At 44.9% G+C, this 24,454-nt stretch overlaps 1 protein-coding gene across 20 annotated transcripts in view; it reads left to right on the forward strand.

Annotated features, from left to right (window-relative positions):
• LOC126473804 (cuticle protein 16.5-like) overlaps positions 1-24,454 on the forward strand; it is a 275,913-nt gene that overhangs the window by 156,631 nt on the left and 94,828 nt on the right. For 5 of the 20 annotated variants that reach the window (XM_050101086.1, XM_050101089.1, XM_050101108.1 and 2 more), the window contains one exon: positions 10,123-10,463. The exons of 10 other annotated variants lie outside the window; for them this stretch is intronic. In XM_050101086.1, the coding sequence (XP_049957043.1) occupies positions 10,123-10,374 (252 nt within the window). In that variant the 3' untranslated portion in view covers positions 10,375-10,463. Of the gene's footprint in view, positions 1-9,760; positions 9,843-9,945; positions 10,464-24,454 lie in introns of those variants that run through there. 5 more of the 20 variants (XM_050101102.1, XM_050101105.1, XM_050101096.1 and 2 more) reach the window with 3 other exon arrangements.

Here is a 24,454-nt window from a genome sequence, read left to right on the forward strand (position 1 = left end):
AAAAGAAGTAGCGCCGCTGGCGGTTGCAAGTACTTACGCTGACGCGGTGGCGAAGTGCTATAATGAGTGCAAAATACATTTTCCACAAAGGTCAAAGAAGACGAAAAATACTGAATTCAAGATTTACGGGGGCGTCCTGAATAAATGTTCTATGATGATGATGATGATGATGATGTTTGGTTTGTGGGGCGCTCAAGTGTGCGGTCATCAGCGCCCGTACCAAGCTCAAATTGTTACACAGTCCATTTTTTTACATACTCTAATCTAGTCACTGTCACGAATGATGATGATGATGATGATGATATGATGAGGACAACACAAACACTCAGTCACTGGGCAGAGAAATTCCCCAACCCGGTCGGGAATCGAACCCGGGACCCCGTGATTCAGAAGTAGCAACGCTAGCTACTAGACCACGAGCTGCGAACTAAATGTGCTGTGACGTAGCTGTTCTCCGATACTGTGAACAACTATATGCAGGCAATGAAGAATCTTCATCGGATTCGTTATACAGAGCTAAACTTTATGGACAGTAAAGAAAATACTATAAAATTAATTTTCCTGTGGGCCTCCTTTTGTAATGTACCAAAACAGAAGAGTAGCCACGTACAAACGATACAAAATTGCTATAATACTGGAATTATGTTATGAAATATACCTTCATAGTTCTTAAAGCCATTGCTATGCATGCAAACACTAAACGGTCAGTCAGTGCTGATACAGGCACATTGACATTGACAAACGCCAAGGTTTAATGTTTGTACCTTATTCCATGCAATCAGTATACAGAGTTTTGAAAGGAATTTGTTTTAATTGTCAACGACAGCCACTGTAATATCAAGCTTCAAATCCGGAGAAACATTAAAGAAACCAGCACCCTCCACTTTTGATGTATTTATGTTTTGTTGTATTGAAAAGCGGACGTTGTTGGCGGGAAGACTGCGACGGATTGTTCAGCAGCCGAACCGATATGAGACGCCGTCCTCCTTGTACAACGGCTTCTTTCGACACCGTGTATGAAGATGTTGTACCTGTTGAGTGTGGGTTACTGTAACGGATGTTTGTAAAGTGGGGTGTCTTTTGTAATGTATGATGAGAGAAGTGAGAGGGTGAGGTCCCCTGCCGACACTAACACTACTCCTAACCCCCAAGTGGACCACCGATATTAACGTCCACATCGGGAAGACGAATCATCAACGACATGTCACAGCGCCTCACGTCATGAGGTGCTGGAGAGTGGTTTCTAATTGAATACCGACCATTGGCGCAAAGTGTGGTGATCAAGAACTTTATTCCAGAATTCCTATTCCACATATTGGCAAAATATTGACGGTGACAATTTCTTCCACCACCTCATTTGAACCGGCTGCCTTCAGCAACCGCAGCCAAGAACCACGATTATGACGGTATCATCGTAGAAAGTTTTCAAATATATCCCCAGTCAATCGTCGAGAATAACAGAGAACAAAAGGTTATTTATACCCTTCAACTTACATGGCGTTACTTTAATAATCATTAACTCGATCAGCTCTAACAGCTCGCCAGTTCTGACCAACAGGAATCGTGTCTGGTCTCCCCGTCAGACTTAATCACGAGCGTGCTGCCACTCTGCCCGGAACACAATTAATCCTATAGATCACGATACTTGGTATTAGCATTTAAATTGAAATATAATTCATACTTTTACTTATTCCACACCATTGAGGACAATACTAGGCAGTTTACTTCACATGTTTGGATTTCTTCAGCTTGCTACTAAATTGATACAATCATCAGTTTGGCTGCGTAGGGTTCCAATTAGGATTGTGAGTTTTTTTTCTCGTGTAGAATATCTTACCTCTGCCATTCGTTCGGTACACCCTTGACCATTTCGCTTTATACCTAATTAAAAAATCATTATGGTATCTCTTCTTTTGTCATATCTATTATGTATCTTTGTTTATATGACGTACCTGAGGAGCTCCTCACTGTTAATATGTAGCATGAAGAGTGTACCTAGCTGTGAGTAATTTACATGTTTCTCCTTAGAAAATGGACGTGCGGCAATGGTTTCTAACCAAACGCTATGGTTCAGACCCAAACTTGCTGGGCCACACAAATCACCAATACAGTATGTACAACACGTTATGCCAGCTGCGAAATGATTAGCTTCCCATCCTGCTCTCTAGCCAGATTTATTTCGACGAGGTAGCACTGTTAGCAGAATGGTTCAAATGGCTCTGAGCACTATGGGACTTAACATCTGAGGTCATCAGTTCCCTAGAACTTAGCACAACTTAAACCTAACTAACCTAAGGACATCACACACATCCATGCCCGATGCAGGATTCGAACCTGCGACCGTTGCGGTCGCGCGGTTCCGAACTGAAGTGCCTAGAACAGCTCGGCCACATCGGCCGGCAGTATTATTAGCATAGCATTTACATTTCACAAGTGTATAATATGATTGAGGTGTATATTAACTATACAGTAATTGATGACGTCTAATCGTTAGTAACAGTGCAAAGATACATTTAATACCTGTTATTATATCAGGTATTTTTTCCTGTAATTCCGCAAATTTACATCTGTAGCTACTACATCTATAGATACGCTTGGCAAACCACTGTAAAAGTCATGGCGACGGCTTCTACAAATCATTGTTACAGATTTTGTGTTTTACTTCATTAGCGTAATGAAAACGAGAAAATTCTGTTTGCCTCTGTACGCGTCATTATCCCTCTTGTTCGCATGATGCGTACACGAAATAATTTGATGACAGTAGTAGAATGTTCCGACAGTCTTCTACGAAAAATGCTTCTCAAAATTTATCCACAGGGTTTCCCTAAAACTATAGCGCCTTTTGTCCAAGGACTCCTATTTTAGCTCCCGATGCTTGTATGTTAAACTTTCGTATGCTCTATACCGATCTGCCATAGTTCTAACATTTGGTTTTTAAATTTTCTTTGATGCATTACATTAAGCCAACGGCCTAGCCGCAGTGGTAACACCACTGCCCGTCAGATCCCGGAAGCTAAGCGCTGTTGGGCTTCGCTAGCTTTTGGATGGGTGACCGTCCTGGCCTGCCGAGCGCTGTTGGCGAACGGTTTGCACTCAGGCGTTACGAGACCAATTGAGGAGTCCCGTCACGAAATCTGACAATGGCCAGGAGAGCGGTATTCTGACCACATGCCTCTCCATATCCGCATCCAGTGACGCCTATCGGCTGAGGATGTCACGGCGCTCGTTGAAGCTTCCAAGGGCTGTTCGGGCGGAGTTTACTTTTAGTACTTATATTCGTGTTGGATGTAACGTTATCGATTTATATTATTCATCTTCGGAAGTAAAAACTGTCTCATATAAGTACATAAGGCCGTATTACCCAGAAATTTCATTTAACTTTGATATTGTATTATGTAGTGTGGTATGTAAATATATTTACTAATATTAAAAGATTAACATTAAAAAAGTGGGAAAGCTTTAAGATGTTGGAAATGCTAATGCACTAGGAATCGAAACTGTCAGTGTCATACACTACTGGCCATTAAATTTGCTACGCCAAGAAGAAATGCAGATGATAAACGGGTATTCATTAGACAAATATATTATACTAGAACTGACATGTGATTACATTTTCACGCAATTTGAGTGCACAGATCCTGAGAAGTCAGTACTCAGAACAACCACCTCTGGCCGTAATGACGGTATTGAGTCAAACAGAGCTTGGATGGCGTGTACAGGTACAGCTGCCCATGCAGGTTCAACACGATACCACAGTTCATCAAGAGTAGTGACTGGCGTATTGTGACGAGCCAGTTGCTCGGCCACCATTGACCAGACGTTTTCAATTGGTGAGAGATCTGGAGAATGTGCTGGCCAGAGCAACAGTCGAACATTTTCTGTATCCAGAAAGGCCCGTACAGGACCTGCAACATGCGGACGTGCATTATCCTGCTGAAATGTAGGGTTTCGCAGCGATCGAATGAAGGGTAGATCCACGGGTCGTAACACATCTGAAATGTAACGTCCACTGTTCAAAGTGCCGCCAATGCGAACAAGAGGTGACCGAGACGTGTAACCAATGGCACCCCATACCATCACGCCGGGTGTTACGCCAGTATGGCGATGACGAATGCATGCTTCCAATGTGCGTTCACCGCGATGTCGCGAGACACGGATGTGACCATCATGATGCTGTATACAGAACCTGGATTCATCCGAAAAAATGACGTTTTGCCATTCGTGCACACAGGTTCGTCGTTGAATACACCATCGCCAGCGCTCCTGTCTGTGATGCAACGTCAAGGGTAACCGCAGCCATGGTCTCCGAGCTGGTAGTCCATGCTGCTGCAAACGTCGTCGAACTGTTCGTGCAGATGGTTGTTGTCTTGCAAGGGTCGCCATCTGTTGACTCAGGGATTCGGACTGGGCTGCACGATCCGTTACAGCCATGCGGATAAGATGCCTGTCATCTCGACTGCTAGTGATACGAGGCCGTTGGGATCCAGCACGGCGTTGCGTATTACCCTCCTGAACCCACCGATTCCATATTCTGCTAACAGTCATTGGATCTCGACCAACGCGAGCAGCAATGTCGCGATACGATAAACCGCAATCGCGATAGGCTACAATCCGACCTTTATCAAAGGCGGAAACGTGATGGTGCGCATTTCTCCTCCTTACACGAGGCATCACAACAACGTTTCACCAGGTAACGCCGGTCAATTGCTGTTTGTGTATGAAAAATCGGTTGGAAACTTTCCTCATGTCAGCACGTTGTAGGTGTCACCACCGGCGCCCACCTTGTCTGAATGCTCTGAAAAGCTAATCATTTGCATATCACCGCATCTTCTTCCTGTCGGTTAAATTTTGCGTCTGTAGCACGTCATCTTCGTGGTGTAGCAATTTTAATGGCAAGTAGTGTATTTTGTAAGCAATTCCAACAAAAGTCATCGTTGTCAGTTCAGTTCTGTATATGCTAAAAGTAATCGATTTTTTGCCTCACGGAACACCTAGAAGAACAAGTCTCGCCGCTACGCATCATGTGTATAAGTCGACAGACAGCAGTGTTAGATACACTGGAATCGTTACGCAAACAATATACCCAATCCTATATCATCACGGTATTAACAGGGAAATTTCAGTTTGTACTTCGTCCCAGACTAGCTACTTCCGTGCTGATAGGTAATCGTTCTTTCAAGAAAAAGTGCTTAGTTTCCATGATGCTACTCTAGGCGGGTGTAAAAAGAAATGTGCCCAAGGTAAAATAATAAACGCTAAAATGAAGATTTGCCCTGTCTGACTACCCCCTGAAGCAGATCTTAGGATCTCTTAATGGACTTTAACATATAAATTACATCCTAAACATAAATCAAGGATTAAGGCAACTAATGATACTAAATGATAAACGTTGTTCCTGCTTATATATTTATTGTAGATTAAAAAAAAAAACTTTATATTACAAAGTTTACATTTCGTGAATAAAATTACTAATTAACTGCCCAACTCTGCCCCTTATTATGACTGCGCGATCTAAATTCAATAACGCGAAATGACTGTCATCATCTACGTACCAAACCCTAGAAGACACTACTTTCAAAGATGATCTACGATGGTGTGGAACCTCAGTAGAAATAAACTAACGTGGCCACAGCTGTTTAGCTTTTGTAGCCCTAATATGCCGAAGCAATTTGCGAAATCACCGTATGTACTGCGTCCGGTGCGTCGAAGTTATGGTTCTCGTACTCGTCTGCGGCGATGGAAGAACTCCAGCTACAGATATACTCTTTTAAACACCAGGACGGCAGAAGGCGGTCCTCTGACTACTATAATACTGTCTTCTCCTCTCTGAGTTCTACAGACGAGAAACGCGAACTCCAACCCACAAGGACGGAGTTCAGATAACGTCTCAACGTGAGTATAGGCAGCGGAAGTTCTCTCAATTACTGAATGCTGCGCACTCAGTGACGACTTCCAACGCGGAGTGAAGTCCAGAATCGTATAGGTTCGCAACAGTACAGTGCCTGACTGTTGTAACTATAAACTCTCCTAAGAGTCTGTAACAACAAAGCTGATATCGAGCGACGGTCACACACGGGCGCTCACAACAGAAGACCTCGTCTCTCCACCGCTGGCTCCCCAGCAAGGCTCGGCTCCCCACCATCGTAATTCCGAAAACGAATCATATTCCCGAAACCACGGAATATTCTACCTCTCTACAGATTCTTCCGAACGCCGACCAACCATATTTTAGTCTTTTGTCGTCCAGAGCAGAAAGTTTGCGAGGGAAAACCTATACTCCTACTATGGAATGCTTCTGAGTAAAAATCCTTGGAAATAACCCAGCCCTCTGTGGTTTCCGATGCGCCGCTACTCCGCTCCTCTCACTTGCATCAAAAATTTGCAGAGTTCGAAAGTATTATCTGGTTATCCTTCCGGCCCTACTACAACAGCGGCCGCGCGTCACCCTATTGTGCTCCACAGCTCAGGTGCTACGACGTACGTGTAGCTACTTTCTGTGTTTAAACAGGACAACCACCTGTGCGGGACTTCCACCCAGAGCGTGAGTTCTGCCTGCCGTTTCATCTCCACTGGCGTTCCAACCTCTACTAGTGTAGGCAATCATTCATTACGCCGTTTTTATAATAAAGACACTCCGTCACCTTTCATGCAATAAGCGCTAACAATTATTTACAAGGCTTACGTGACAACATCAGTCTTCTTTAAAGATTCATGTATACCATGTACAACTTAAAATGATATCTAATTGTGGTTGTAGTTCATGGCAAAGTATGTAGATGAGTGCTTGTAAGGTGCGAAATTATAGCCACCTTACAAGTTCTCTATTCGCCTGTCTGAATGTCACAAAAGGGACAAGCGGCGAAAGCCTAACCTTTCATGGTAGCTTTTGAGGCTTGTTGGAATAACTGAGGATGAACGAAAATGAGGGTGAACAAAAAAACTTCCAACGCAGAATTCGCGCATGTCATTTGCCACTAGAGAGAAATATTACTGAAAAATAACTGATCCTCGTTGATACAGCGTTTTAAGAGATGAATTGGTTAATAGATACGGTAAAGAATGCTAAAAGCAAATGGTTCAAATGGCTCTGAGCACTATGGGACTTAACTTCTGAGGTCATCAGCCCCCTAGAACTTAGACCTACTTAAACCTAACTAACCTAAGGACATCACACACATCCATGCCCGAGGCAGGATTCGATCCTGCGACCATAGCGATCGCACGGTTCCAGACTGCAACGCCTAGAACCGCTCGGCCTCTCCGACCGGCTGCTAAAAGCAACGAAAGCATTTAGTGGTAGTGTTTCACTCAAGTTGACATTATAGAGTTACTGATGACTGTAGGATATATATGTGTACGACAGACAAGGTGAGAATGATGTATGTGCTTATACAATACCGCCTGTAAACGTGAAGGTCAGGCTCAATAGGAGTTTCCCTTACTAAATGAACTGATTTTACGGTATGGATACAAACCGTTCTCAGCAGTCATTGGCGATACATAGGTTGTTGATAGCACCCATGTGCTACGCTGGAAAATGATATAGTTGAACCACATCTTAGACCTACAGCTTCAGCTACAGTTTTAATTACTTGGAATACCCTCCCATTATGTATCATTGCATGAGACACTTCATTATTTAACAAAATTACTTACAGTCCTTAATACCACAAGATGTTACAGCAATTCTACTGTAATGCAAAGAATCGAAGGTCTTGTATATACTGCGTATCTTAGGAGTCTTTCGTAACTCCATGAGCGTATAAGTTCCTCTCGGTTTCTCTTAAATGAAGCGTGAGTCCACACAAAACTCGGGCGAAAGTGCGAATGATTTTTCCTTTTTAGATACTCTTTCATTTTGAAGGTATTCTGTACACACCTTCCACATTTTTATACTGGACGGAAACATATGCTAAATCTTTGGAACCGGACGGACCACCCATTCTGAGCCTACACCTCCCCAGAACGCAAGCACACCAGCGGTGGTGTGGAAATGATGTATCCATGCTGCTGTCTTGCTGGCATTCAGAAAGCGTCCTTCTATTTCACCAGAAAGCGTCAACAAATATTTCTTGCTGAACAGGAGGGTATAACCTATCAGCGTTCAGTTATGGAAAGGTGTTGATTGCCTCGGTATACACTGATCCACGGATTATCGGTCTTTCGATAACTTAATACAGGAAAGAAAGTTAGCTTACCTCGACAAATTTAATTTTAGAATGTACGTAACTCATCTTCTTTCCGATAAGGTCCTGTACCATTCCACCAAGAGGTCTTTCATTCCGATTACAATACGATCTATTTCCAGATGTGCCAAGGTACATCATCTCAGAATTTATAATTTTGTGTCATAACTCTTTAAATGCATTTCTTAATTACTTTTTCTCCTTGTTCTGTTCAGTTTTGTCATTCTGTTCATACAGAAGTTCCTGATTTACTATTTAAGATAATGAAATGAAAAGTAATATAACAAAGTTATTAATCGCCAACCAAGGCAACAAAAACATCATACAATTAGGAAGAAGACAAGAGCAGGAAGAATTTCTTGAGGTAGATGGCAAGCTGTTCAAGAGAGTACACCAGTTGAGATACTTGGAATCTTGGTTTACCATGGACAACAACATAAAAGTGGACATCAAGGAAAGAATAGCAGTGGGAATGAAATGCATGCATTCTCTCGGTGAGACATTCGGCTCTAAATCTATCTCCGTGAACATTAAGATAAAAATCTACAACACAGTGATATGCCCAGCACCATTGTACGGTTCAGAAACATGGAGCATGACTAAGCGAGAAAAGGAAAACCTATTAATATTCGAAAGAAAAGTAATGAGGACGATATGGGGACCAGTTTTAGATAACGAAGTTATGGAGGAGGAGGAATAACGGGGAAATCTACCTTCTGATGCGGCAACCAATTGTCCTATAGAAGATAAAGAGCAAAAGAACACAATGGGCGGGCCTGTAACCTGTACGCCAGATGAAAGACAGACGAAGATGGCACTAGAGGGGAAACAAAACACTAAACGCCTCATTGGACGAGCAAGGCAGTGCTGGATGGACGACCTGAAGAAGGACCTAGCAGCCCTGGAGATTGAAGATAGCCGGCCGGGATGGCCGAGCGGTTCTAGGCGCTAGAGTCTGGAACCGCGCGACTGGTACGGTCGCAGGTTCGAATCCTGCCTCGGGCATGGATGTGTGTGATGTCCTTAGGTTAGTTAGGTTTATGTAGTTCTAAGTTCTAGGGGACTGATGACCTCAAAAATTAAGTCCCACAGTGCTCAGAGCCGTTTGAACCATTTTTTGATTGAAGACACCTAGAGGAACCGGGCGCAAAGGCGGAAGGAATGGAGGCAGTTTGTGGAAGCAGCGCGTGGTCTGCAGGGCCTGTGATCGCTGGATATCAGTCTATATCTATTTATTGCCAATAGTATTTCTACGACGAGAAGTTAAGCCTTTGATCTTCACAAACAACGTGTAGGCGCGATATGCCCTAAATTCCCGAAAGTAAAGCACAACATAAATGAAACAGGTGGAAGAAATTAACTTTTAAATATGACAAAACTGCTGATTTTTCAACAGGTTACCCAGTTTCTCTTATGCCAGGCGCGTCTCTTTGCTATAACTGTTATTCAGTGAGGCGTACGGAACAAATCTGGCGGTCACGAGACAACGCCCAACATACGACCTCAAGCAAGGCCGCAGTTCGAGGATCTCTACTTTCACGTCAGATTACCTGCGCTGGACAGACTGTGTATATAAACCTGCGAGGTCCACTGAACAGGCACGTTTCAGCAGCAGCACTAGCAGCAGCACCAACTCACTCAGCCATGAACACCCTGGTACGTACTACTACTGAAGTATCTAACATTGTACTTCATTACTGCAACCAACAGCCTTGTCCACGGAGCACTTTTTCACGATACGGTACATTTTGAATTTCAGATCGTCCTGAGCGCCGTCCTGGCCGTCGCCGTGGCTAAGCCCGGCTACCTGGGCGCCGCCCCCGCCGCAGTCGTCGCCCCCACCGCGTACGCCGCCCCCGCTGTGGTCGCCGCCCCCGTGCACGCCGGCTACGCCGCCTACGGCCCCGCCCCCGTCGCCGTGCGCTCCGACGGCTACCTGCTGGACACCCCTGCCGTCGCCGCCACCAGGGCCGCCCACCTGACCGCCGTCGCCCAGACTCAGGCCCGTGACGCCGTCATCAACGGCGCAGCCCTTGCCTACGCTGCCCGCGCTTACGCCGCCCCCGCTGTGGCGTACGCCGCCCCCGCTCACGTCGCCTACGCCGCCCCCGCTCCGCTGGCCTATGCTGCCCCTGGCGCCCTCGCCGCCGCCGCCCACCTCCACGCTAAGGCTGCTCTGCTGGGCTGAAATGTCTTTCCATCTTCCTGTCAGTAACTCTGCTGTTCCTGTACAAAAAAAATTACAAAAAGTAATAAAGTATCTAAAATAAAGCCTTATTTTGTTTTTCATTTTCTTCACTTAGTACTGCCGATGGCAAAATAATTTTTCCTAGAAGTTATAACATACCAGTGATGAGATGTGGAACTGATCTTTCAGCATATATAATATGTTTGCAATACAGAAAAAAATTAACGCGGAACATTTCTTCAAATAGACTTAGACAGAAATATAGCTAAGTTCTAGGCGACTGATGACCTCAGAAGTTAAGTCCCATAGTGCTCAGAGCCATTCGAACCATTTTTGAACTATGTAAGCTGCTGTATGCAATGGTAAACTTATGTGTCACACGTATGTCTGCTACACAGAAGTATACCCTCTCTGTGTCTTAAAAATGCACCCATTTCATTCTAGTTAACTTAAATATGAATATTACGCAGTGGAAGAGCGATGAACACATTACATATCTGACCAACGTCAGCAGGGTCTAGAGAAGGCATAAGATGTCGGAAATCGTTACATTAGTATGATCTTGTTGAGCATAGTATTTGAACCATAGCAATAAACAGTAGTACATATAACAATCTCTAGACTTCTTAAATTCTTTAGACCAACAATACAGCCTCCAGCATCGTTTCAAAAAGTTGTGTCACAGACTACAATAGCAGTGATGGCTACATAATGCAATAATTTTCCCTTCCAGTGGTTAGCATGTATCTTCGCAGAGTGTCCCTCAGTCTGTTCCACGATTGTCCACAGATTATTATGCTATATTGGTGTACTGTTAGCGTCTAGCGCAGCTTTCACACACCACAGACGAACGCAAAGTTTACAAGTTACGGGAATAGATAATTTTGCCAAAATAAGTCCTAAACCGGGTGTAATATCAGCGTAGGATTTTGAATAAAATACTAGCACGAGCTGAACTTTTATTTTCGGAATCGGCTCTGTTTCTCTGAGTTCTATTATGTCCCCTGGCATATACCACTGGATAATGGTCTTGGGACCCGAAACCGATAGTGCTTTTTATAATAAAAAGAAAAGTCCAACTAATGCTAGAATGTTATTCCAAATCAATAATACAGCTGCGATACCTGCCTCAACATACTCTATACGCTGAACAAGAAGAAGAACGATGCAACGTTCCTTTTGACACGCATGTATGTCCGAAGGAATACTGCTTTGTAGTTTGAAACTAAATAGCTACTGCACTGTCTTATCGTCTTGATTTTGAGGTAAATTTCGGCTGACGAATCAGCTTCAGCTGCAAGGAAAAAGAAATGCACTGTGGGGCTCACTTAGCTTACACTTACATCTACGTAGGTATTCCACAAGCCACCGTACGGCGTGTGGCGGATGGTACCCTGTACCACTAGTAGTCGTTTCTCTTTCTGTTCCATTGGCAAACAGAGCGAGGTAGAAACGACTGTCGATATGCCTCCATACGATCACAAATTTTGCTTATCTTCGTGGTTCCTATGCGCAGTGTATGTTGGTGGCTGTAGAATTGTTCGGTAGTCAGCTTCAGATGTCGGTTCTCTAAATTTTCTCAGCACTGTTACTTGAAAAGAAAGCCGCCTTCCCTGCATGGATTCCTATTTGAGTTCCCGAAGCATCTCTGTAACATTTACGTGTTGTTCCAAACTACCGGCAACATATCTATCAGCCCGTTTCTAAATTGCCTCGATGTTTTCCATTAATCCGACACCGTAGGAACCCCAAACACTCGAGCAGTACTGGAGGATAGGTCACACCAGTGTCCTATATGCCTTCTCCTTTACAGAAGAACCACATTTTGCTAAAATCCTCCAAATAACTCTAAATAGACTATTCGGCTTCCCTAACACAGTTCTCACATGCTCGTTCCATTTCATATCGCTTTGCCACGTTAAGCCGTCGGCACACGGACCGTACATCCGAACGTTGAGAGTTAAATGTAAACGTCGTGTGACTAGGGCCTGCCGTCGGGTACACCGTTCGCCGGGTGCAAGTCTTTCGGTCTGATGCCACTGCGGCGACTTGCGCGTCGATGGGGATGAAATGATGATGGTTAGGACAACACAACACCCAGTCCCCGAGCGGAGAAAATCTCCGACCCAGTCGGGAATCGAACCCGGGCCCGTAGGATTGACATTCTGTCGGGGGCGGACACGTTGAGCTTTGGGCGTGCCGAGTTTCTGACGTCATAGCGTGGAACAGCACGTTCGGTAGTGTTTCCGAAAATGCAGAGCAACATCTAGTACGTCAGATATTCTGAGAGTGCGTCTGAGCGTTGACCAATGAGACACCACCTACGTGACATGCACGCCATCTCCCTTCTGCACAGAGTTGAGAGGCGCCATCATGGCATTCATTTCAAGCCTATACGTATATATGTTGTTCGTGCGCACCAGAAAATTGAGAATGGTTCAAAATGGTTCAAATGGCTCGGACTTAACAGCTGAGGTCATCAGTCCCCTACAACTTAGAACTACGTAAACCTAACTAACCTAAGGACAATACACACATCCATGCCCGAGGCACGATTCGAACCTGCGACCGTAGCGGTCGCGCGGTTCCAGACTGAAGCCCCTAGAACCGCTCGGCCACCACTGGCGGCCAATTGAGAATCACTCGAAAACACTTTGTTAACTATGTGTTTTGTTGCAATAAAATAATGAGAATCATCATATTCGTGGCAAAAGAATTATTGTAACTTGTGTATTATGAGACTACGTCATTTGAAGGCAACGACACACCGAGGATCCACCAAAAATGCGTTGTTCTTGGTACAATTTGTTATAATTAAATTTCAGTTAGTAACTTAACTACGATTAAAGCTTTTTGGAACTGGCAACATGCTAAGATTGACTACCATCAATGTGTTGTCGGTTCAGCGCGTCAGCCTTCGGCGGCGCAGCGGTTCGGACGGTGTTTACGTCCCTGCCGCACGTCTGTGCGAGAGGTGTTTACGTTACGTGTGTAGCGGTGTGTCGCGGTAATACATAGAACGAATCATGGCCTTGTCCTTCCGCAAATCGACACTGAAATTTAGTTTTGTTACCGAATATGCTCGACCGAAGGCTTACGAGATCGAACGTTATTTACGGGACGAGTTGAAAATCGAACCTGACGTTCTAGTTGGAATCCACTTATCTATAGTCAGCAGCGTGGTTTATGTCAAGCTTATAAATGAAGCGGCATGTGACGAACTACTACTTCGACACAGACAAGGACTTCGTTTCTGTCATTCGGACGGGAATGTTGGAGCGGTAACAGTTGAACACGCCGGCATGGGACTCAGAACGATCCGCGTCTTTGAGCTTCCATTCGAAGTGCCAGAAGAATTGGTGACAGACGCCCTGCGTCCTTACGGAACGGTCCTATCCCACGTGGCTGAAAAATGGGCGAGCTTCAAGACGTATCCTGTCCTCAATGGCGTCAGACAAATACGGATTGAACTCCGAAAACACGTCCCGTCATACTTGTACATCGCCGGTTGTAGGGCGATTGTCATTTACGACGGGCAACCAAGGACGTGCTCTGGATGTGGGAAGGAGGGACACATACGTTCTGAGTGTGCTCAACGAAGGTTATTACAGCTGCCACGGGATGATCCACCCCTCACGCCGCATCCGACTGTGCTCCCCATGACTTACGTCGCCGCATTACGCGATGACGTGGGCCGCGAGACAGACGCGTACCAGAACACACAGACAGCGGCGGATCGTGGCGAGCCACGGAAGGACGACGTTGCGCTGGACCGCCTGCAGCAGTCACAGGACGCCCTCTCTTCGGTTCCGCTTGAGGCCCCTTCAGATAAGGCACTTGGAGACGTCGAAAATACGACGGCGCACGATTCTGACGTCCCCCACGAACAACTGGAGACCATGCTGACCTCTGATTCCGAGGCCCGGCAACGTAAACAGCGATCACCAAAACGCCGGAAGAAGCGCCGCCACACGGTGGAGAACGATCACTCTGATCTAGTAGATAATTCTGAGAAGTTTACGGGTACAGAACAGACGACCATGGATACAGAAGAACTACCTCGCGTGGATGCAACGGTGGCCAGCGGGACGGCGGCACGACCTACTGCTGACGATGCTCCAGACACAGCGAAGGAGCTCGATAGAGGGCAACAGGCTACTGAGGAGGCTACGGCGCCTGCACCGCACGACAACGATGGGACACTAGGGGACTGGTCAGAAGAGCCACCCCCTTGGGGAACAGATGATGCCGGAGGAACTGCTCCCACGCACTCTCCCGGTGTAAGACCGGCAGGATGCACGGAATAATGGCAGACTATATGAGGGGACGGCGGGGGACGTTAGTCCGACAGCAGCCTATGTACGGCAAAATTAGCGACCGTACGGTACCCTATCTACGTTGACCGCCATGCACCAAGCTTATCGGATAGGGTCTGTTAACATCAATCGCATTGGGACGCCGGTGAAAATCAAGATGCTCAGTGACATGATAAAGGCTGCGGATTTAGACATCGCACTATTACAAGAAGTTCGGGTACTTCCCCCCTCGGACTTTTACGGTTACGACATTTACTGTTCCCCGTGTGACGAGAGAGGCGTTGGTACAGCTATACTATTAAAGGAAGGGATACGTGCAGACGAAGTAGAGTATTTGCCTTCGGCCCGTGGTACGGCCGTGACCATAGGAGGAATACGTTTGATCAACATATACGCACCGTCAGGTTCGGATAAGAGAAGGGACAGAGCAGATTTTTACGCCCATGAGGTTGCACCGTTGTTCCAGGGACGATACGATGGTTGCATACTCGGCGGAGATTTTAATTGTGTGCTTGACAGAAAGGACCAACAACCTAACTATACTACTAGCCAAGAACTTAGGGAGCTGGTCAACGGGATGGAATTAGTCGATACATGGGACCTGAAGTATCGCAACCAACCAGGATATACATTTTTACTAGCCACTCCGCGGGCCGTTTGGATCGAATCTACGTTTCAAGGGCGTTAGCAGTGTCGACGGTGGACGCCGAAATATGGCCGACAGCGTTTACAGACCACGAGGCATATATTTGTACAGTTAACCTTGATAGACAGCAGGGGTAATTGGAAGATGAACGTCTCCCACCTGCGAGATGCAGAATGCCGACGCATGGTGGAGGACGCGTGGCATGGCTGCCTCCGTCGACGAAATTCTTTCGGTTCTATCCTGCAGTGGTGGATCGAGTGCGCGAAGCCAGCTTTACGGAGGACGTTAATAGGTTATGGGAAGGAGGTTTCTCAATGGCAGCGCACGACCACTGAGTTTTACTTTACGGCTCTCCGGGAACTGTTAGCTCAACCACCTACACCAGAACGCCAGACGGCCGTCCACCGAGTTAAGGCGAAGCTGGTACAACTTGCGACGCAGAGGATGGCAGGTACGATGATACGCGCGAGGTCGCAGGATTTCCTGCCCAACGAGGTTCCCTCGATGCATTACGTGATAAAGGAAAGACGAAGAAGACGCAGGAATTTAATACATGAGATCGATCTCGGCGATGGACGTCGTTATACAACACAAAGGGGCATAGCACAGGCGTTCACGGATCATTTTAGCAGATTCTATGCGAGCAACGGGGAGGGTCAGAGGGAGCTGGGGAACGTCCTGGAAGAGATCCCTGACGCGACGACTGTGAACGGGGAAGCAGACGGGTTATCCGAAATTACGTGTGAAGAGCTGGAAGAAGCGATTACACGAGGTGCTTGCAACAAGTCCCCAGGTCCAGATGGATTCCCGTTGGAATTTTACCGTGCCTTCGTGACCATTATGACACCGATGTGGCTATGTATGTTTAATGAGCTTCTGCGGCAAGAAGTACCGGTTCACATTCAGTTCACGGAAGGACTCATGATACCGATACCGAAGCCCTGTGGTGGCAAACGGCCTTGTCATTATCGCCCCTTGACCCTCCTTAATAGTGACTACAAGATCTTCATGCGCAGCCTGGGAAGTCGTATCAAAAAGTCGCTGGAGCATCGAATACATGCCGATCAGACTTGTCTTGGCGGCATCAGTAATATCCACACAGCCTTGGGAGACTATCGTGACGTCGTCGCCCTCGCGGCTGCATGCCGCCTCCGAGGGGCGATGGTTGCTGTAGATTTCGATCATGCTTTTGATCGCGTGGATCATGTGTACCTCGCGGCGGTGATGAACAGGATGGGTGTCTCGCCATTACTGACCAATGCTGTGATGCGGCTGTTGCACGGCGCCAGATCAGCGATGGTGGTCAACGGAGGGAGAACTGAGTATTTTAAGATCTTAAGATCAGTGAGACAGGGTTGCCCCTCGTCGATCCTCCTTTATACGATTGCCTTAGAACCGTTCCTCGCAGACCTTCGCCGCCGTCTTACCGGGATCTCCCTACGGCATTTATCATTCAACTGCAGAGCATATGCGGATGATATTGTGTTCCTCGTACGGAATGAGAGGGAGACTCAAACAGCACTGGATTGGCTACAGACGTTTGGGATGGCAGCTGGAAGTGTGGTCAACTACCGAAAATCACAATTCATGCATGTGGGGCGTGGCCTAGAACCAGGAACGGAAGGACCCTTACCTGCGGTGGAAACCCTTCGCTGTTTGGGTATCACCTTTTATAAAGAGACAGCGGGAACGGCTGCGGACAACTACCGAAGACTGTTACTCAGAGTCCGCACGGCAGTACGACTAAACGCCCTACGGTCGATGGATATGCTGCAGCGAGTGTTACTCGTCAACCTTTATCTCGCGCCCACGATGTGCCACCTGACACACCTTCTCCCCTTGACGCGCACGATGGCTATGAGGATTTAGGCGGCTTTTGGGTACTATGTGTGCCTGGGACAACTCTTTAAGGTACAGTACAACACGCTTACCCTCCCAGCGCGAGAGGGGGGCGTTGGTTTAGTGAACGTGCACGAGAAGGCGCGTGCCATGTTTATTAATACTATGCTCAAACGGTGGCGCAACAGGAACCACTCGCTTACGGGGACTATTATCGAAGAACTCGTACCAACATCGCATCTTCCTCCAGTCAGTGTCGGCCATATATCGCCCCCTTTAACGTATGTGCGCACGTTCATCGTGGAACACAGTTACGTTCGAGAGCGTTTACCGACGACCCGACAGTCGACATCGAAGGACGTGTACCATCTGCTCCTTCGACAGATCGCCCGGAATAGGGTGGAACGCAAACATCCAGCTGTTAATTGGCACGTGGTGTGGCGCACGGTCCACCACCCCCACCTACCTACATCAGTCAGATCAACATGGTACCTTGTCGTCAACCGAAAATACCCTACAAATGATAAAAAGTACGCAATACATTTGGCGGATTCGCCCTTGTGTCAGCAATGCGGCGTGCTGGATACGGACGACCATCGGCTGGTCTGCGGCGAGGCATTGGCTGTCTGGACTCTCGCAAGAAAGATAATAGCGTTCATGCGGCGCACTATCTATACAGCAGTCTCTTCTGACATAGTATTTTTTCCAGAGGAAACGTATTTTCCGCGTCATAAGACGAACGCGGTGGCGTGGATCACAGGTATGACGGTCCATTACATCTATAGAGACACACGTACGAACTTACTGAACGTCCTGGATTACTGGCAATACTTGCAAGATGGACACACAAAACTATTACGGCTACAAAAGTACAAGGATTGGTTTGCCAATTTCCTAGTAACGGTTTTTGCGGACCCGCCATATACCTGGGGTGTGCCGGGTGCGCGAAGATGAGCGGCGGTGCTGTCTTGTGAAACCGACCAAGTTAAAGTGATCGACTAAGAACACTATGCGAGTATGCGACTTGCGAAAAACTCACGCTTGAACAGTTATCAAATGGATGTATTTCAAATTTTGTTTTCATATCCAAAATACTTTTCTTTAGGGTGCCGGAGGTGACCCCACTTCGATTTTGTTGTTATTTCATGCTGCATGGTAGGACGGCAGCAAGGATCCTTCCAGAACAGTTATCATGTGACAGGACGTACTATGTTTATTTTGTGAATAATAAAGGTTTCTGTTTCTCCTACCTTCCTTCATATAAATAAATAAAAAAAACCCTCACTCAAAAAAAAAAAAAAAAAAAAAGCGCAGTGAGTAGGGTTAAGGACCTTCGTAAGGGTTTTCTAATATGACAGTGGTTCGTGTCCACCGCTGTATAACATTTTTTCCCTGACATTCGCGTTTTAATCAGTTCTTATGCTTTATTGTTAGTTTAATATAAGTATATAATATAATATTTTGATGTTATGTAAATGTAAGTTCACCTTTTTTTGAGGAGTGAGTTTGTTCGATTGGCTTAATCTAAAGAACCGCTTGCGCTACTTGTATAAAGATATTTTGCCCTTTTCTTTTGCGTTTCCTAATTCACATGTTGCAAAGATTCTGCTAATAGATAGGAACAGTGATCAAGTAAGAATGACCTAGGGTTTTTACTATAACGTGGAAATGATGAAATAATGCTTATGTTATGTGGACAACTTTTCCAAATTTCTATCGCACTGTTTGTAATGGAACGTTTATAAGCCTGTGTTCTTATTAACTTGACATGGTACTTTCCTTTCCGTCTTCAAATATGTGCATGGATGATGAAGTTTTTATTTGTGTATATTACATATAGAACAACGTGACTATCATATGGACAATGGAATAAATGTTCGTTTTAATAAAGCTAATGTGGGAACACATTAGCATAGCACTGAAAATAATATCTAGTTAATTGCAAGCGCAGCTGCGAAATACTTGGTGCAAATCTACATGCATGCCACAACTGTTTTACTGTAGAACAATGAAAAACTACAACTACAAAGAAATTCTCTCTACAATTACACTATAGCAATAAATAATAGCTATACCAACTACACATACAAGAAAAAATTAGAAGATTCCAGTGAGGTATCCTCGGCTAAGGGTCGACATATGGAACGTCCCCTTAGAAAAATTTATGAATTACTGTGCTGATAAACCTCTTACATTATTTGATCTTCAAACAGCTGAACAGAACTGAACGTACTCAGACATTTCTCTCTTTACTTATTCTGATAAACACTAAACTGACACACAATATTTTTAGCGCAACGTAATGTGACTTTCAATAATCTCTACAAAAGAATGGCCCTGACTAACAATAAGCTATAACTTTCATGAATCACTTACCTCACAAAAATCTTCGTTACTCGAATTACTGCAATACAGCGAGTGCCAATACTGCCAGCTAAATAAAAGATTCTAACTACGGAAGGTACTAACTACTGATAGGCATACTTAGGAAATGGAAGATTTTGATAGAGAACAAACAATGTATTTACCTTAATAATGTTCAAAAGTCATTATATATATATATATATATATATATATATATATATATATATATATATATATATATATATCAGTTCATGACATCCAGTCTTACAAATTAACTGTCTGTGATGGACACACGTCCAGATCATCCGCTCTCAAAACTCCGCCACCGCTCTTCCCTCATCCACCACTGCTGGCGGCTCACCTCCAACTGCGCAACGCTACGCGCTGTTAACAGCCAACTGCCCCACACTACAATAGCAAATTCCAACAATGCAAACCAGCCACAGACTTCACACAGCACAGTCAGTGATTTTCATACAGAGCGCTACGTGGCGTTACCAACATAAAAACCTAAACAGCCTACAGGCTACTTACACGTTCACCGGGACGTTGAACTCAGCACGCTCAACGTTGACGTTCGACAGCACGCTCCGTGTGCCGACGGCTTTACGCCCAGATATTTAAACGCTGTATCTGTGTTAAGCACGACACTACTAATGCTGTATCCGAGCAGTGCGGGTGCCACGCGGTCTGCTGTTTGTGTCACCGGCCGATGCGTGCTGAAACAGTTGTTGCTGTTCTCTGCTGCTACTGAAGCGTCTGTCGAAACCGCCGTTGACTGCCGATCCGCTTCGGTGGGCGAACACAGTTGGCCCCTTCTGTCCCCTGTGTTCCGCTGCCACCAATCCGCTGCTGTTACGCGCGCGTCACACTACTGTACTGTTCTCACGCGCCAAACCGATGCGTTAACGATGGAGCCGCACTGTCTAAACTTCCGCAAAAAACGGATCCCAGACTGGCTCCAAATCCAAGAATCTTGCCGTCAAACGGCTAACACGAATTCTCGCATAAATTCCGTGAGTCTATTTGAGATTACCCACATCTTATAAAACTGTAGTTGTTTATAGTTACAGATGGCCGCAACTACCAAATAACATAAGCGAACACAAACAAATCCAAACAACAGTTTATTTTTCATTTTTCCGTTTCAGATCACTCCTAACTGGAACACTGTTCTAAATACTTAGATCTCGCGAAACGATTGTACAATAATGAACATGTGAGTCTATTTGAGATTACCTACATCTTATAAAACTGTAGTTTTTTATAGTTACAGATGGCCGCAGCTACCAAATAACAGAAGCGAACACAAACAAATCAAAACAACAGTTTATTTTTCATTTTTCCGTTTCAGATCACTCCTAACTGGACCGCTGTTCTAAATACTCAGATCTCGCGAAAGGATTGTACAATAATGAACACTCCAGTCCACCCATGGCTGTTTAAGTAACACTTTAATCCGAACCAAGTCGAGAGTTTTGCGAACGTATGCGGCCAGTTCGCCTCAAATCCTTCTTCCCTTCCCAGTAGTGCAATCCTTTCAACCGCCAGACACATTCCACGCATTCTTCTAAGGTAAGGCTCAGATCCTGTGATGTTGCACTACCTAACGAAGTAAGATACATGTATAACTCAAGTCTGGGCTACATTTCATACTGAGTTGGTTTTTCATATTTGTCCCAGTTACGAACCGGTAATTAATTACAGTATGTGATGACTATATTCACAAAAGAGCGCAAACAATTTTCCAGTCACAGCTAGTCAACATACCTGAATATTGCAATCAATGTAGTAACCTAAACCAGATTAGATATTTTGACTTAAAAATTTAAGAACATAAAATGTGCAATTTTGTTTGGCTTATTACTTTGACCACACTATGTTTGCGCATGTTAGTTCTATGCGATTGAAAAGCTGTTTGTATTTAGGACCGAAGATGATAATCATAGACTGAAATTAATTTTTTAGCGTAAAGTATCGTCATCCGTAATTATAATAAATGTAAGGAACCGTTCCTAGATTGCTGTGGATTTTTGCTACGACTGTGTCGCAAATCGAGTAGTGAATTTGTGCTACAATTATAATGGCACCGGTAAAAATAATCTAATATTATGTATATATGGGAACGTGGATAAATCTCTTCCATTAGTGTGTAATCAATTTGTGGCGATAAATGCACTGTAGAAGAAGAATAGTGCATGCACCGCTTCCAAAATATTCATGAAGTGCATTTCCACTTAGGAGGTAGTCGCCCGGCGAGTAGAACGTTCAAAATTAGCGAAACATACCAGTCGATGTTACCATCAGTAGTTGCGATAAATATATATACCTAGGGAATACAAAAAACAAATATGGAAAATGTGAAGATGGTCTGAGAAAGAGATTGAGCTCAAAAGGAGGAACAATATCGAAATAGAACTCTCTCTTATGGCCCACAAAAATCGGATGGAAAACAAAACTTAGTTCACATGATGCCATTACTGACCCAGTTACCATCTACGGGGGTTGGGTTGTTTTGGGGGGAGAGACCAAACTGCGACGTCATCGGTCTCATCGGTTTAGGGATGGACGGGGAAGGTGGTCGTCTGTGCCCTTTCAAAGGAACCATCCCGGCATTTACCTGGAGCGATTTAGGGAAATCACGCAAAACCTAAATCAGGATGGCCGGACACAGGATTGAACCGTCGTCCTCCCGAATGCGAGTTCAGTGTTACCATCTACGGTTCGGAGAACCGGATGATTACAGAGAAGAACCGTAAGAAGACCGAAGCTGTAGAAGAATCTCCCGTTTGCAACACAGAAGCAATGAGGAAGTACGGGAAGCAACACACAAGATTGATACTGTAATGCATGAAACAGACTGCGCACAACTTTTTTTTATTGTTATTTTAACACCTTATACAGAAGGTGGGCCGGCGGAGGCAATATTACGTCGCTCTTTGGCCACAGATAGTACAGTTAGAAAACAAGAAAGACAGAAAAACAAAACATAATGGTGGACAAAAAACAGTAGTCACATGTGGTGTGCGTACTGTAAGACCTTCGGTACACACACCATCAGATTATTTGACTTGTCGCTCTAACGAAATAGGCGAGTGTCAGCAATATGTCTCGTAGTCTTATCGTGACGCGTTTATCTTCTGCCGTTAGGTCAGATGACAGAAATGCCACTTGCATGCTTTCTTTTTTTTTTTTTTATCAGTCTACTGACTGGTTTGATGCAGCCCGCCACGAATTCCCTTCCTGTGCTAACCTCTTCATCTCAGAGTAGCACTTGCAACCTACGTCCTCAATTATTTGCTTGACGTATTCCAATCTCCTTCTTTCTCTACAGTTTTTGCCCTCTACAGCTCCCTTTAGTACCATGGCAGTCATTCCCTCATGTCTTAGCAGATGTCCTATCATCCTGTCCCTTCTCCTTATCAGTGTTTTCCACATATTCCTCTCCTCTCCGATTCTGCGTAGAACCTCCTCATTCCTTACCTTATCAGTCCACCTAATTTTCAACATCTCAAATGCTTCGATTCTCTTCTGTTCCGGTTTTCCCACAGTCCATGTTTCACTACCATACAATGCTGTACTCCAGACGTACATCTTCAGAAATTTCTTCCTCAAATTAAGGCCGGTATTTGATATTAGTAGACTTCTCTTGGCCAGAAATGCCTTTTTTGCCATAGCGAGTCTGCTTTTGATGTCCTCCTTGCTCCGTCCGTCATTGGTTATTTTACTGCCTAGGTAGCAGAATTCCTTAACTTCATTGACTTCGTGACCATCAATCCTGATGTTAAGTTTCTCGCTGTTCTCATTGCTACTACTTCTCATTGCCTTCGTCTTTCTCCGATTTACTCTCAAACCATACTGTGTACTCATTAGACTGTTCACTCCGTTCAGCAGATCATTTAATTCTTCTTCACTTTCACTCAGGATAGCAATGTCATCAGCGAATCGTATCATTGATATCCTTTCACCTTGTATTTTAATTCCACTCCTGAACCTTTCTTTTATTTCCATCACTGCTTCCTCGATGTACAGATTGAAGAGTAGGGGCGAAAGGCTACAGCCTTGTCTTACACCCTTCTTAATACGAGCACTTCGTTCTTGATCGTCCACTCTTATTATTCCCTCTTGGTTGTTGTACATATTGTATATGATCCGTCTCTCCCTATAGCTTACCCCTAATTTTTTCAGAATCTCGAACAGCTTGCACCATTTTATATTGTCGAACGCTTTTTCCAGGTCGACAAATCCTATGACAGTGTCTTGATTTTTCTTTAGCCTTGCTTCCATTATTAGCCGTAACGTCGGAATTGCCTCTCTCGTCCCTTTACTTTTCCTAAAGCCAAACTGATCTTCACCTAGCGCATTCTCAATTTTCTTTTCCATTCTTCTGTATATTATTCTTGTAAGCAGCTTCGATGCATGAGCTGTTAAGCTGATTGTGCGACAATTCTCGCACTTGTCAGCTCTTGCCGTCTTCGGAATTGTGTGAATGATGCTTTTCCGAAAGTCAGATGGTATATCGCCAGACTCTTATACAGGGTGAGTCACCTAAAGTTACCGCTGTATATATTTCGTAAACCACATCAAATACTGACGAACCGATTCCACAGACCGAACGTGAGGAGAGGGGCTAGTGTAATTGTTTAATACAAACCATACAAAAATGCACGGAAGTATGTTTTTAACACAAACCTACGTTTTTTTAAATGGAACCACGTTAGTTTTGTTAGCACATTTGAATATATAAACAAATACGTAATCAGTGCCGTTTGTTGCACTGTAAAATGTTAATTATATCCGGAGATATTGTAAGAACAAAGACGGAGTATTCCTCCTGTGGATAGGCCCCAGGAGTCAAGGCGAAGAAAATAACCAGCAGCCTAGCCGACGCCGACACGTTGCATCGGACTAGGAG

This window comes from Schistocerca serialis, chromosome 4 (genome assembly GCF_023864345.2).
Source record: "Schistocerca serialis cubense isolate TAMUIC-IGC-003099 chromosome 4, iqSchSeri2.2, whole genome shotgun sequence".
Taxonomy (NCBI): Eukaryota; Metazoa; Arthropoda; class Insecta; order Orthoptera; family Acrididae; genus Schistocerca; species Schistocerca serialis.